The sequence below is a fragment of the Cimex lectularius genome, unplaced genomic scaffold, assembly GCF_000648675.2.
Source record: "Cimex lectularius strain Harlan isolate CLEC.00 unplaced genomic scaffold, Clec_2.1 scaffold152, whole genome shotgun sequence".
In the NCBI taxonomy this organism is placed as follows: domain Eukaryota; kingdom Metazoa; phylum Arthropoda; class Insecta; order Hemiptera; family Cimicidae; genus Cimex; species Cimex lectularius.
The window spans coordinates 242,530-256,111 of NW_019392749.1; the positions used below are offsets into that span (position 1 = coordinate 242,530).

General features: G+C 30.6%; 1 protein-coding gene across 2 annotated transcripts; it reads right to left on the reverse strand.

Annotated features, from left to right (window-relative positions):
- Positions 1–216: 216 nt before the first annotated feature.
- LOC106672635 (protein abrupt) lies at positions 217–13,099 on the reverse strand. Of its 2 annotated transcripts, XM_014404212.2 has the most exons (6): positions 12,918–13,099; positions 8,639–9,265; positions 8,497–8,562; positions 3,813–3,894; positions 2,585–2,614; positions 217–1,791 (listed from the first exon to the last, which is right to left on the reverse strand). In XM_014404212.2, exons 2-6 carry the CDS (start codon positions 9,236–9,238, stop codon positions 1,325–1,327), a joined length of 1,245 nt encoding a protein of 414 aa, XP_014259698.1. In that variant the 5' UTR covers positions 9,239–9,265; positions 12,918–13,099; the 3' UTR covers positions 217–1,324. The 2 variants fall into 2 exon arrangements, with proteins under 2 accessions (XP_014259698.1, XP_014259700.1); XM_014404214.2 differs by lacking the exon at positions 2,585–2,614.
- Between the last annotated feature and the right edge of the window lie 483 nt (positions 13,100–13,582).

Sequence of the window (13,582 nt, forward strand, 5' to 3'; positions counted from 1 at the left end):
ATAATAAAAAAAGTTAAATATTTAAGAGAATATTTTTCTTTATGCCATAAACACAAAAAAAAGTTTATAATCAAAATGCTTTTTTTTTTAAATATGTACATAAAAGACAGAATGACCTCGATAGAGATTCCTACATTTCAATATCACAAAAAGGCAATTATAGATATTTGTGTGAACAATACATTTCTTTGTTAATGGCCCAATGGAAAAAATATATTAACACTATAGAATAACTCTTTTATTAATGCTAACAGATCTTTGTTTTCATCATTATACTATTACAAATTATATACTTTATTTGGTGTTTTATAGTAGGAGATTTATGTCATTAAGCCTGACCTTTTTCTTTTATGGTATAATATCAGCAATGTAAATTTAAGGCATTAAAAGACACACACATAATATGTAATATACAAAATTAATTCTCGTATTTATAAACGACAATAGAAACAATCCACTAGCAAAAAAGATGTTTTTCTTTTTGTAGTACAATATTACGAACAACAGATAAGGGCATCATAATTTCAAGGCATATTATTTGTTTTATACATACATATAACATATTTGATAACTTTGTTTTCTATGACTAAAACAGGCTACGGTTCGCTATATATACAATGTCCTACTTGTTATGATTATATATAGAATACTATATCTTAAGACAAAAGTGAATCATCTTTCACTTCGTTTCTTAGCCATTTTATTTTTCCTTAATCTGCCCTGGTGGGGTTTGATTCCATTACTATTTTTATAATAATAACTGCAACTTTATTTTATAATTTTATAAAAATAATTCACTATATGTACTTTTTATAAAGAAAGGGTACTATGACCACAATTGACTTGTTTTTACAAGTGCTCCAAAGAAAATTAAGTCTAACATGCATTAAAACATGGAAAACTTCACAAACGACCAAGACTCTTCAAGATTATAATACTTTTGATCTTTTTATACAAGATTTCAATATGTAAAAACATAATTATTATCCATTCTAGGAATAATGATGAATTTCAATTTGTATGTTTCATAGTAAAAAAGGCTAAGCTACACGTAAGTAGTATTTCCTGAGAAGTCTTGAATAGGGCAATGTGCAACTAATAGCAAAACTGTTATGTGACCCAGGTCCAAGAATTACAAAGAGATCAGGGAAAAAATATGAATATATAAGTATTTCTGCAAGTCTAGAACTAAACAATTTTGTAACGACAAAACATACAAAATAAATTTAATAAATTCACTAAGTCCAACAGAAAGAAAAATTATAGTTGTGAATTTAATTTTTAAATAGAAACGGTAATTGGGAATAATACTTTTGAGTTTGTTTTAATATCCACTTGGCTCAGGCTTGAAGTAAGGATTTTGCATTTGAAGGTTTGGGATTTGTTGGTAGGATAATGAAGGTGGAGCTATTTGTTGTGGGGGTGGTTGTTGCTGTGGTTGTTGTTGAGGTTGTGGTTGCATCTGTGGAGGTGTCGATTGGTGTGATTGCATGTTTTGTTCCATACCCTGAGAAATCCTTCTCCCTCTACGCCTGCTTGGTAGCATTCCTTTACGAGCCATATAAAACCTGATCGTTGACATGGGGATGTTGAAGGTCTGCGATGCTTTCTGGAAGGTCATACCTTTGCAAATTGAATCTGCCGCACTAAGAAGTTCAGCATCAGATCTGCGTATCCTCTGAATTTTGCCGGGTGTCTCATTGTTTGGTGATGGGGTGCCGTAGTTAGATGAACCGGATTCCGTTAAAATCACATTCGGGTAGCCATTATTCAAGTTCCAATGATTTCCTTCTGTCAACAAATTTAATAATAAACATCATCATTTGACAATAAAATTTTATGAAAATTAAATATTGTTTAGGTTTAAATCATGCAGATTTTGTAAACACTACAAGGATACATTTAATAAACATCAAATTTGAATAAACAAAAATAAGAAAAGAGTCCTTTTTATACAATGTTTATTGAAAAACCTTTCGATATAAATGGAAAATGTATAAGCAATTTTCATTGGAATAACATCTATGTCTATAAAGATATTTATTTACAACACCTTAACCATTTGTTCATGACCATAAAATTAAAATTTGAAGCTGAAACACCAATCCCTTGGTCCTTAACAATAATCATTCTAAAGCATAATACAATTTAAAAATGAAAAATGAATAATGATGCTTTAAATTTAAAAATAAACAATAAATGTAAAATTTTAATCAAATGTTAGGCAAGTTTTTTTTAATGCAGATATCTTCAAACATTGTAATATGTACACGGACAACATTAAAAACATGTAACTTTAATAAACAAATTTTAAAGATTTTGGCAATGTGTGAGTTTCTACAAAACATAAAGCATTTAAAGCCAAACATGACTGAGCATCATTTTACCTCCTAATACCATGGGTTAAAGCGACCTCTTATATACCCATATTAGGATTAAATAAATAATCTACTTATAAACATATAGCATGCAACCAATGAAACAAATAATTCTTATTAGAAAAAATTAGTAACAGCCTTTTCCAAAAAACATTTAAATAATAACATTAAAGAATATTACTAACAAAAATGGAAAAGAAAAATACCTTGTCCTGAAACATTCCTGGCCTCAGTGCCTAGATTGAAGACCAAATAGAAAATAAAATTGAGTGAAGATTTTAGTAAATAAATAAATCTTATTCTAAAATATAGGAACCAACACAAAAATAAAATAAAAAATCTGCTATTAAAGTAGTGCCAAATTAAATTGTTCAAAATCATTGTCAGATTTGTTTCTCCTTTGGCCATGTTAAAAATTTGGTAATATTACAAGATAGAAATAATTGAGGTTGAGTGAGCATATCAAATCACTGGTTGGAAAAGAAGGTTCTACCCACTCTCCAGTTTGCGAGTAGAACTATCCTTTCCAACCATTATATTACCAAGATGCTACAAACAAAATGATCACAAAATATAATTGGTTCTATCACTCTTTCTCCCCTCCTACTAATGCACTGTTAAAATTTCTGCTATCGGTAATCTTAAATTCTAACATTTGGACTGTCTGAACAGTTGATCCTAGAGATGCTACGAAATCATAATTAGCAAATGAAAATATTCAATGTTATTATCTCTCATTTCTTGACAACACGTAAATACATGTTTGGGCTGCTGTTGGTATAGATGAAATAGTATGAAAGATAAGAAAAACTGCAATGAAACATGAAAATACGAGTTAGGCGCCCTAACCACTCAGCCACTAAATACCCCAAAAGTATTTTTTAGCAATCATTTATCAATGAAGCTAGTAACAGTAAAGTTTGGGATAAATATAATATATTGAATTTTTTTTTCGGTCTGCCAGGTGTGTTTTGGCCTTTAGCCATTTTAAATGCGGCCAAATTTAAACCATCTACAACAATGCAACCATCTAACCAATTGCATTAAGTGCAAATTATTCTAAAAAGAAATGTGTGATTGTTTCACGGTCATTTAGAAAGAAAGGAATCAATACATTTGGTGAACAGAAGGCAGTACCAACAATGTGGGGCAAATAAATTGAAAATAAGTAAAAAAAAAAAAAAAAAGCTAAACAATATTATCTAAATAGAAATAGTGATCCCCTCTCTTTGTGTATTTAACTTATAGACATAATAGAATGCTAACAGAATACCAATTAATACACATGTAAGAGGTGAAAAAAAAACTTCTTTTGCAATTATATGTTTTAAATAAAACGTTATAAAAAATGAAATGACAAATTTAATACACGTGATATTTATTTATATCTAAAGAAAATAAATAAAAAACCAGAGCATGGTTAAAAATTTTTACCAGGGGAACTGTCCAGTTGTACAGACGGTCCTGCCAAAGAATAAGCCGATCCAGTTTCGTCAATCTGTAGAGAGTTGTCATCCTACAAATAAAAATTATATTACACATACATGATTGTTCTACTAGTGCAGTCAAACTTTTTCAATAATTATTCCATTTATTTTACTAAGAAAAGTACTTCTAATAAACCAAGCACTATGTTTATAGATTTTTCATTGAAAAAAAGTAAACAGACAACAGAAAGAAAAACAACTCAGAATTGCACATACGGCAGATGACTATTTTGCATTACTGGCAAACAGTAGTTGTTTTTTTTTTCGTTTCAGTAATTTAAACACCCTCAACCATCTCAAACGCATTTAGCACTAACCAGTTCTCAGATTGTGATTGTGTCAAAATAAAACATGAGATATGAGTGCAAAAGCAAAAAGATTATCTCTGGCAGAGAAAAGGTCAAAGTTGTACAACCCTTTGAGGAGAAAAAATTAGGGCCTACTTACACAGAGATACTCGAATCTCTTAGTGACTGAAATACTTAGCAACCAAGAGACCTTTCATGAGTAATTACGTGGTGTCACTCAGCTTGGGTACTCCAGTAGCGGTGACTCGCAGATATAGTCACCGCCACAAGGATATTGATAGACCCGACATGGAGTCTACATATATTCATTCATTTGAATTCATTTTTTTACTTTCACGTACACATTCAGTAAGGAGGACGCCCAGGTGCGTTCTTGGCTCCCTTTATTTTCTTTGAAAATTAGAGGGGATCAACATTGTAGGAAACTCTACTTGCTCATCGGGCTTCAGTATGACCCAAGCTATCCTTATAATGGGTTTCGCCCAACTCGTTCCATCTACCGGATTTTTTTACTTATATAGATAATAAAGAATATGACTTTTTGTTCTTATATTAGATACATATATTTTCTAATACATATAATATTTTTATTTTTATTATAGAGAAGTGGAAAAAAGGTAAAAAGTGTAACCAGATTAGGTTCCTGAGCAATGAAATAGTGCCAACTGGCTTGTAAGTGTCTAGGTTTTTTGAGGGGGTAGTCAGGTCCAGGCCTCGGCTACAAAGGCCATAAGGGAAATGATGAAGGTGGGGTAAGTATGTAGATTTACTTTTTGAAAATGATGGTTATTCTGACAGATTTGTTGTTTGCAAAGATCTGGATTTCAAGCAATTAAACATTTGTCATGAATTTGAAGGAGTTACAAATACGTCTTTTGACATAAATTGAAAGAATGAACCTGTCAATTGCCCGCCGCCAACACAACATTCCAATGAGAGGTTTTTAATGTCGCATAATTTTGAATATGTGAAAAATATGATTAACAATACAACTAAACATTATCCTAATGGTATTTATTACGATAATACTTAGTTTGTTGTAATTCACATTTTTAATACATTCAAAATTGAGGAGTATTAAAAACCAGCTTCTCATTGGAATGTCTCATTGGCAGGTTTTCTATTACAATTCATGTCGATGTAACTCCTTCAATCTGATGAAGAATTTTTAATGCTTGAAACAACTATCATTGTAATTCAAGTAATATCATTGTAAAAAAGCGTATCTGTGAGTAGAACCATCATTTACAAAAAGTGAAGGCCGTAAAACATTGTCATTCTGATTCTGTTAATGAACTTAATAATTTTTTAAATGTGAACTCTTCAAATAAGCAGACATTTAAGAGTGGTGTCTGCTTATAGGAAGTTTGGCTGTACACTTTTTTTATTTTTTGTAAATTTAACATTTACAATATACAAATTTCCCATATATTCATATAAGTTATATACGAGTATAACTATTTTATTAAATAAATAAGGTGATGACAATGCTAGGAAGCAGGTGTTGCTATTAGAATTGTCATCAGCACTCTCTCCCACTCCAGAAATTTTGTAAGCATTTTTATTAATGAACAACGTAGTCTTAAGTTAGATTTTCCTGAAGGCATATCGGAGAAATTTAGATTTAGTAAATTAAGAAACTGAATGTATATCAGTACTATTTTGTAATTTATTGACTAAAAGTTTTTTAAAAACAGATTTGATAAAAGAAATTAGTTAACTTATATATTATTCTTAAGCCATCCAGTTTTTAACAGTTGTAAAATTATATCAAGTGATTATTCAGAAATCATGAGATGCGGTCTGGTGTGATGTAGGTTTCAGAAAAACATTTTCTTTATCATGCCAACGTTTCGAATTCAAATAAATATAATGTACATATATCATCACATCACATTCCACACATCAAACATTTTTCACATAGTCTAATTTTTCAACAATTTAGCTTTCCTTTTCCTATTTATCCCCTTCCATATAATCCTGAAAGGATAATCTGGCCTAATTTTCACCTCAAAGAAGCCGACGCCTTATACAAAAATGTCTTTTCTATACCGACTTCTTTCTCCACCCCTTCAAAATCCAACATATATAAACATAAAACAGCAATATCTCACTGGCACTCTCGACACGACACGCAAGAATGGCACAATTACATAGAAGAGAAACACTTTGAGTGAGTAGAAATACTTTGATTAAATTAAAAAAAAAATTTCATTGTATAAATTCACTTTGTTCCACATCCTACATGTATTTGTTAAATGTAAACAATGTAAATCCCAGGCCCTGAAGATGATCTCAATAATGATCGAAACATTGGCACGAGAAATTTTAGACTCAATCAAAGTATTTGTACTCACTCAGTGTTTACACAGAAAAACACTTTGAGGGAGTACAAATACTTTGATTGAGTCTAAAATTTCTAGCATTGTATAGATTCATTTTTTCACATCCTATATGTATTTGTATATTTCAAGCAATGTTTATAATTCCCAGGCCCTGAAGATGATCTCGGTAAAAATCAAAACGTTGGCAAGATAATGTTTTTCTAAACCTACATCACACCAGACCACATCTCACGACCTCCAAATAATCATTAACTAATGTCACTAAAAACCACGGTTTTTTTTTTTTTTTTACATTATTCATATATGTTTAAGCATAACTATTTATTAATGTAATTTTAATTTGTCATTTTATTAACTTTACATTATATCATTCTTCAACTAATTACCCAAATAATGTCACAGGGCATCAGAAATTATTCCAGTTTACAATAGACAAAATTTTGCAGATGAGATATAAAAACATTACTATTATAAGAATTTACCAGTGGGTTTATAACAATGTTAACATATGAAATAAATGTGTGGTGATTAGTGACTGTTAATCGATATTTATTTAGAAATAAATCTAACAAAGCATTATGAATTGAATGTAAAATATGACTTTGATGTGAAGGAATTTTTTGAAATTAATTCCACAGGTTGAGTGATAAAGTAATAACCCAGACATTTATTCAAAACACGTGATATGTAACATACTCATAGTACTCCTATATTAAAGATTATATGTACAAGCACTCATACTTAAACAGGTAAATCAAGTCGTAATCATCACTTGGACATTTATCTTGTGGCCTTAATGAAAGTTTCAATTTTTATGACAGCAAGTAAATATTTTCTGAATTATATTATTATTAATAATCTCAAGTGATTTTCTTCTTTACTTTATTTATATTAGAAACGACACAAGGTCAAAATACTTTAAACTAAATTATTATGCATATATTGGGTGTGGGCATAAGTTTTTTCGGTTTTTTCAAATTTCAAATTTCTCCCTTATAAAGGTGATCCTTTATTATCTGCTAGCCTCCTTGCTCTAAGGGGGGACTTTAACGGGGTAGGTGATACCAAAAACAGTCTACAATAAACTGCGATGCGTACGACATGAAAGCTGATAAAATTCAGTTGAGGCAGTAACTTGCTTTATTAGTCAAACTTGGCATTATGCCTGCTGAAAGGTATACTGAATTTAAGGTGATAACATAGTAACCGAATGTGTGTCAACAATGGTTCTGATGGTTTCTTAATGGAAAGATATGAATCAAAGACCAGCCTCGATGTGGAAGGCCTAACGAGCTTAAAAGTGACAACTTATTAGTAGCATTGGAGAAAAAGTGCAAATTAACTCTACTAGAGCTATTAAGAGAGATTTAAAATACATTGAAAAACAATAGAAAGAAAAATCTGATCTCTGGATTACGTTGTGAAACTAAAAACAGTCGTAAAAAGGTCGTATTATATGGTGAATATTCAAGGAATAATTTGTTGGTGTTACCACACAACCAAACCCTTCTGGCAGAGGTATACTGTGCCCAGCTATAGTGACTTTGGAGCAGTTTAAAAGGAAAACTGCTTGTCCTGACAACACCAGGCCTCACACAGAGTAAATAATGAGCTAAATTAGGTGAGTAACAATCACCCCACCCACCGTACTCTCGAGACAATGCCTCATCTGATTTTTACCTGTTCTACTCCCTTGACAAACTCTGAAAAGGTAAGGAATTTTTGAACAAAAACACTCTGAAAATTGACTTACAGATTTCTTCTCGTCTGTCATCATTCTGCTCCCAGAATATTGGCAGTATGTCATAGACAATGAAGAAAATTATGTTTTGAATTAAAAATAAAATTCATTAATATTTTGGAAGTTTAACTTTTTTTGAGAAAACTAAAAAAAAAACTTTTGCACTCACCCAATATAAACCTAAAACTGGGATAAATTGCATTCTTAAATGTATGATGATAAATCAACTGTACTTACCTGATAAAAGTCATCATCCAAATCCTCAAATAAATTACTATCATTTACGCTCATTTCTTGTTTCACCTACAAGAGCAAAAATTATTAATTTCAGAACATTGTCTTATAAAACTCTACTGTATTAAAGTATATAAATACATACACATGTGCTTCCAGAGCTTGTAGGAGTTTGAGATGCTTCAGTCTTTGGAGGTTCCAGAGTGTTGGCTGGTTTGTTTACAGGTGATTGTTGGTGATTTCCGTTTGAATATTCATCGTTATTTCCTGACACGCTATTTAAATCTTTGACTTCACTTTCCATTCTTCTTTTCTTAATCATGCCTTCAGCAGCAGCCTCGATTCCCCTGGGGAGGGAGAGTTTGTTCCCTCCTTGTTCGTGTTGTCCGCAAAGACCTCGAACTTCCAAGGCTTCAGCTGCTTTCAGTAGGGAGGCAAGCTCGTCTTGTGTAACATTCACCTCTCCCTTGTACATAAAATCGACCAAAGCCTGAACCTCCCAATATTTCATGTCTTTCATAAATATAATAGGATGTTGACAAGGATTCTGGACAAGAAGCTTTTCGAAATAGGCACTGCAAGCACTCAATACAACTTTATGGCACTTAACCATTCTCGATTCACATGCCAGTGTCACATCGACAAAATGTTCGTTTGTCAACAATTTAGGAAATGCCGACTGGAGATTACTCTGGTAACTGTTCCAACGAACACAAAACTGTTGGGTCTCCTTACTGGACGCCATTTTGTTAGTCACGCAAATCCAACAAGACTGCAACAGCAAGAAAATATTGTAACTATACATGTTCATATATTTAATAATCAAATGTTGGTGTAACTTTCATCCATCATTAATTTTTTTAGCAAAAGAGAAATTATCAGTACATTTATCAAAAGATGTACTAAAATTTAAATTCTATATCAACAAATACTAACACCTTTAACATTAATAGAAAATTCATAATTATTATACATAAATTCAATTCTAATAGGTTTAAAAACATTAGTTTTTTTATTGTTTTCACTTCTTATTAGTTTATTTAATCCGATTAATGCATTTATCAGTTTTAGTTTGAAGTCTGATTGTGACAAAAACCTCATCATATTGATACCAAGGGGATTGAGTACTGTGACTTGGCATTAATATATAATACAGGCTATATAATACAGGGAATGTAAGTAGAGGAACAATAAAAAAAATTGTTCCATTCATATCAGCCTTTCAGTGAACCTATACCTAATGCATGTTAATTACCAAACCACCTTCTTTTTGGGAGAATGTTATCTCTGAGTTTAACTTGTTCAGAAATTAAATATCAAAATGTCTCAGTTGATGGATAAACTATCACATGATCCCCCTCCAGTTGAGATTGTCACGAATGCTAATTGATATGTAAACATACTGTGCCGCAACATATCTAACATAGCCAAAATATGAAGTGAGAATTTGTTCCATCAGGGCAACGGATCCAAGGGGTGATTGATTGATTGATAATGAATTTACAGGGATTAAACGTAGAAAACCTAAGATATTTGTTTGATCTAAAAATAAGAAAAAATATCACATAATTGACAATTTTTTATATTTGAAATTTGAGAGATCTATGCAGATTAAGTTGCAAGAAATAACATATAGCTAATAGGCTCTTTACAAAATTCTAAAAGGTTTAATGTAGTCAATTTGACATAATTATTTTTAATACATATAACAAGTCTGCAAATCCTTTTTAAAACTATCAATCTGAATTTTTTTAACCATCCATTCTAGCAATCAGAATATTTTGCAGTAAATTTCTATATTCTATATTATGAAACTTGATCATTTCAGACCATATTGGTCTGCGTATCTTCAATATTTTGGTCCGTCAGATGTGTTTCTCCATTTCACCATGTACAGTGGATGGATTTTTGTAGTGGTTGTGTTGTTCTGGGTGACCTATTGGTGAAAATTAATATTAGCAGATGTATTGACTAAAAGTTTAATTAAATTTTTACTAGAATATGTTTAAAATTAGATAACATAAACAATTTCTTTTACAGGTTGATAAATTATTTTACAGCAAAATTTTTATAGTTTCTGACAGGCCAAAATGATCAGTAATGACCAAACTACATTCATCATGCTGCAGAACTAAAGAGAAAAACTCACTATGTTAAGTTTTAAATAAATTTAGCATAAATTATATTTTCTATTGAATATATGATATATACATTTTTTTAAATAGTAAATAAAAAAGGACAATTGTTTGAAGTTAATAGTTCTATATAAATTAGAATAAAAATTCGAATATATATTTTTTACTGGTGAATAAATAATTTTAGGTCACTTATGTAGTGTCTGACAGACCAAAATGATCAGAAACGACACTCATCGTACCACAGAACTAAAGAGGAAATATCGCAATATTAAGATTTCAAATATACTTTTGAAGTATAAATAATAATTGTGTGAATGCTTTGTGTATTATATACATAGACATAATTTTTGTTAAAAGGAAAATGGTTTAATGTTAATAGTAAAATTTAAATTATAAAATACAATTTAGTATACAATTGATAAGAGATATAGAAATATTTTTATAGATAAATGATTTTAGAACATAATTTTTATAGCATCTGACAGGCCAAACGATTGGTAATAATCAAGCTATAGATACATCACACCACAGACCCCAAGAGGTAATAATAAATAACAAGTGTTACTAATTTTTGTCCCCCCCTACATATATTGATATATGTATTTTTGTAAATATAAAAAGTACAATTGGTTTAAGTTTATGAAATGATTTTAAACCAAAACTTTTGTAGCACTTGACAGACCGAAATGATCGGAAACGGCTAAACTATGAGTTCATCATCCCGCAGACCTCGAGAGGAAATCTCACTGTATTAAGTTTTCAGACAGTCTTGTAAAGTAAAAATAATAAATAACAAGTGATAATAATTTTTGTTCCCCTTTGCATACATTGATACATGTATTTTTAAATGTAAAAATAACAATTGTTTAAAGTTTATGATATGATTTTAGAGCATAATTTTTATAGCGTCTGACAGGCCAAATGATTGGAAATGATCAAACTACAGATACATCACACCGCAGACCCCAAGAGGAAATAATAAATAACAAGTGTTAATAATTTTTGTCCCCCCTACATATATTGATATATGTCTTTTTTATATATAAAAAGGACAATTGTTTAAAGTTCAGTGATTTTAGAGCAAAACTTTTGTAGTGCCTGACAGACCGAAATGATCGGAAACGACCAAACTATGAGTTCATCATCCCGCAAACCTCAAGAAGAAATCTCACTATATTAAGTTTTCAAATAACCTTGTAAAGTAAAAAATAATTAATAAGTCTAAATAATTTTTGTCCCCCTTGGCATATACTGATATATGTCTTTCTTAAAATTTAAAAAGGGCAATTGTTTAAAGTTTATGAAATGATTTTAGAGCAAAGGTTTTGTAGTGTCTGACAGACCGAAATGATCAGAAATGACCAAACTACTGGTTCATCATCCCGCAGACCCCAAAAAGAAATCTCACTATATTAAGTTTTCAAATAAACTTTAAATTTCGACTTCATTGTTTTAGTAAATAATTTTCTTCAGTCTGATATTAAACAAAAAGAGATAATTTTTGACCCCACGTATATATATGTTATTTTTTAAGGGGAAATAAATAATAATTCCAAGTTAATAGTTTTAAGTAATTCCTAATAAAAATTAAAAACATTGCATTTTTTTACTGTTGTATTACCAAAATACTTTTAGTAGGACAAAGGCGAATAATATTTTTTACATTAATTTATCATTTTTAGACTAAAATATTTAATAAATTGTTAATTATTTTGAAAATGGGATTTTTTTAAATAATACAAATATGCGAACAGCCTCTATTAATATCTACTTACAGTACAGGTACACTAGAGCCTGCTAGTTTAGGAAGTAAGTCGAAATAGCTTCCGTCATAGTTATGTTAGTAGCTAAACAACAAATATACATATATGGGTGCTACACAAAAAAAATGTGTATTATATATGTATAATATATACATAACACGACTTATCCAACAAGGACGAAGGTGGAACATAACTGGAAATAACACAATTAGACCGACATCGGTGTAGAAATATTAAACAATACAAAGCTAAACTTTAAACAAAAAGTTGGTAAACGAATGGAAAAAAAAATTAAAAACAATCGATCCGACTAATTAATTTATAGTAATATAAAATATGTTTTATAATTAAAGAAAGGGGGCATATATTCTTATAGGGAGTGAATATATGTTGATAAGTCGGATATAAACTATTAAGCATCAATAAGTTAAGATGGCGACAATCTTTGCACAAGAGACAAATTCCTGTAATTTGTTAAGAAATAATAATAAAATGGTTCTGTGGATGAAAAGTTGGCACTTACACGGGCTCCAATGGATTAAACGCCGTCGTTTCCGGTGGTGGGCTGAGTTCCGATGGTGAATAACATTAAAATACCTTTATTCAGACGTCGGGATAAATAAATACGGATTCACCCCAAGGGTCGGTAGCGTCAAAACTAGGGGAAGCTTTTCTCTTCTCGAGTAGAGATGGGAGAAACGGAGAGAGGGTCGGGTGGCGTGTGGGGAGGGACTTGACAAAGGACGACCCCCAACGACATCTACAACAGAAGCGGCAGCATTTTTTCCCTCTTTTTTCAACCAAACTAACTTCTAAATCGAACATTCCACTCAAACTAGAGATCATTTTCAACTAGATTAATAATAATGACGATAATAATGAGCTTTCAAGTGACTTCAATATTATTATTATATTGGTTAGAATCCCGCTCGGGACACTAGCTTTTTCATCTCAACCAAGACCTTAGACAAAAAGAACAATTAATTGAAATAATTAACATGGCCAATGAGACCACTAAACATAAATGGACTGTTATTATTATTGACCATACAAGCCTATGGGAAATGTTTAAATTTTGGAAAAAAATTCAATATTCTAATTAAAGAACAGGAATAAATTTTATTCAATTAATTGGTCAAGCGGACCACGAAAAATAGTGAATACATTTTATAATTTAAAATGGGTTTT

Excerpts from the sequence above, each read along its gene's own strand:
- LOC106672635 (XM_014404212.2), bottom strand. The coding sequence starts at position 9,238 with ATGGCGTCCAGTAAGGAGACCCAACAGTTTTGTGTTCGTTGGAACAGT. Across the intron at positions 3,895-8,496 it reads TGGATGATGACTTTTATCAG|GATGACAACTCTCTACAGAT; the intron begins GTAAGTACAGTT and ends TTTTATTTGTAG. Across the intron at positions 2,615-3,812 it reads ACAACTGGACAGTTCCCCTG|GCACTGAGGCCAGGAATGTT; the intron begins GTAAAAATTTTT and ends TCTTCAATCTAG.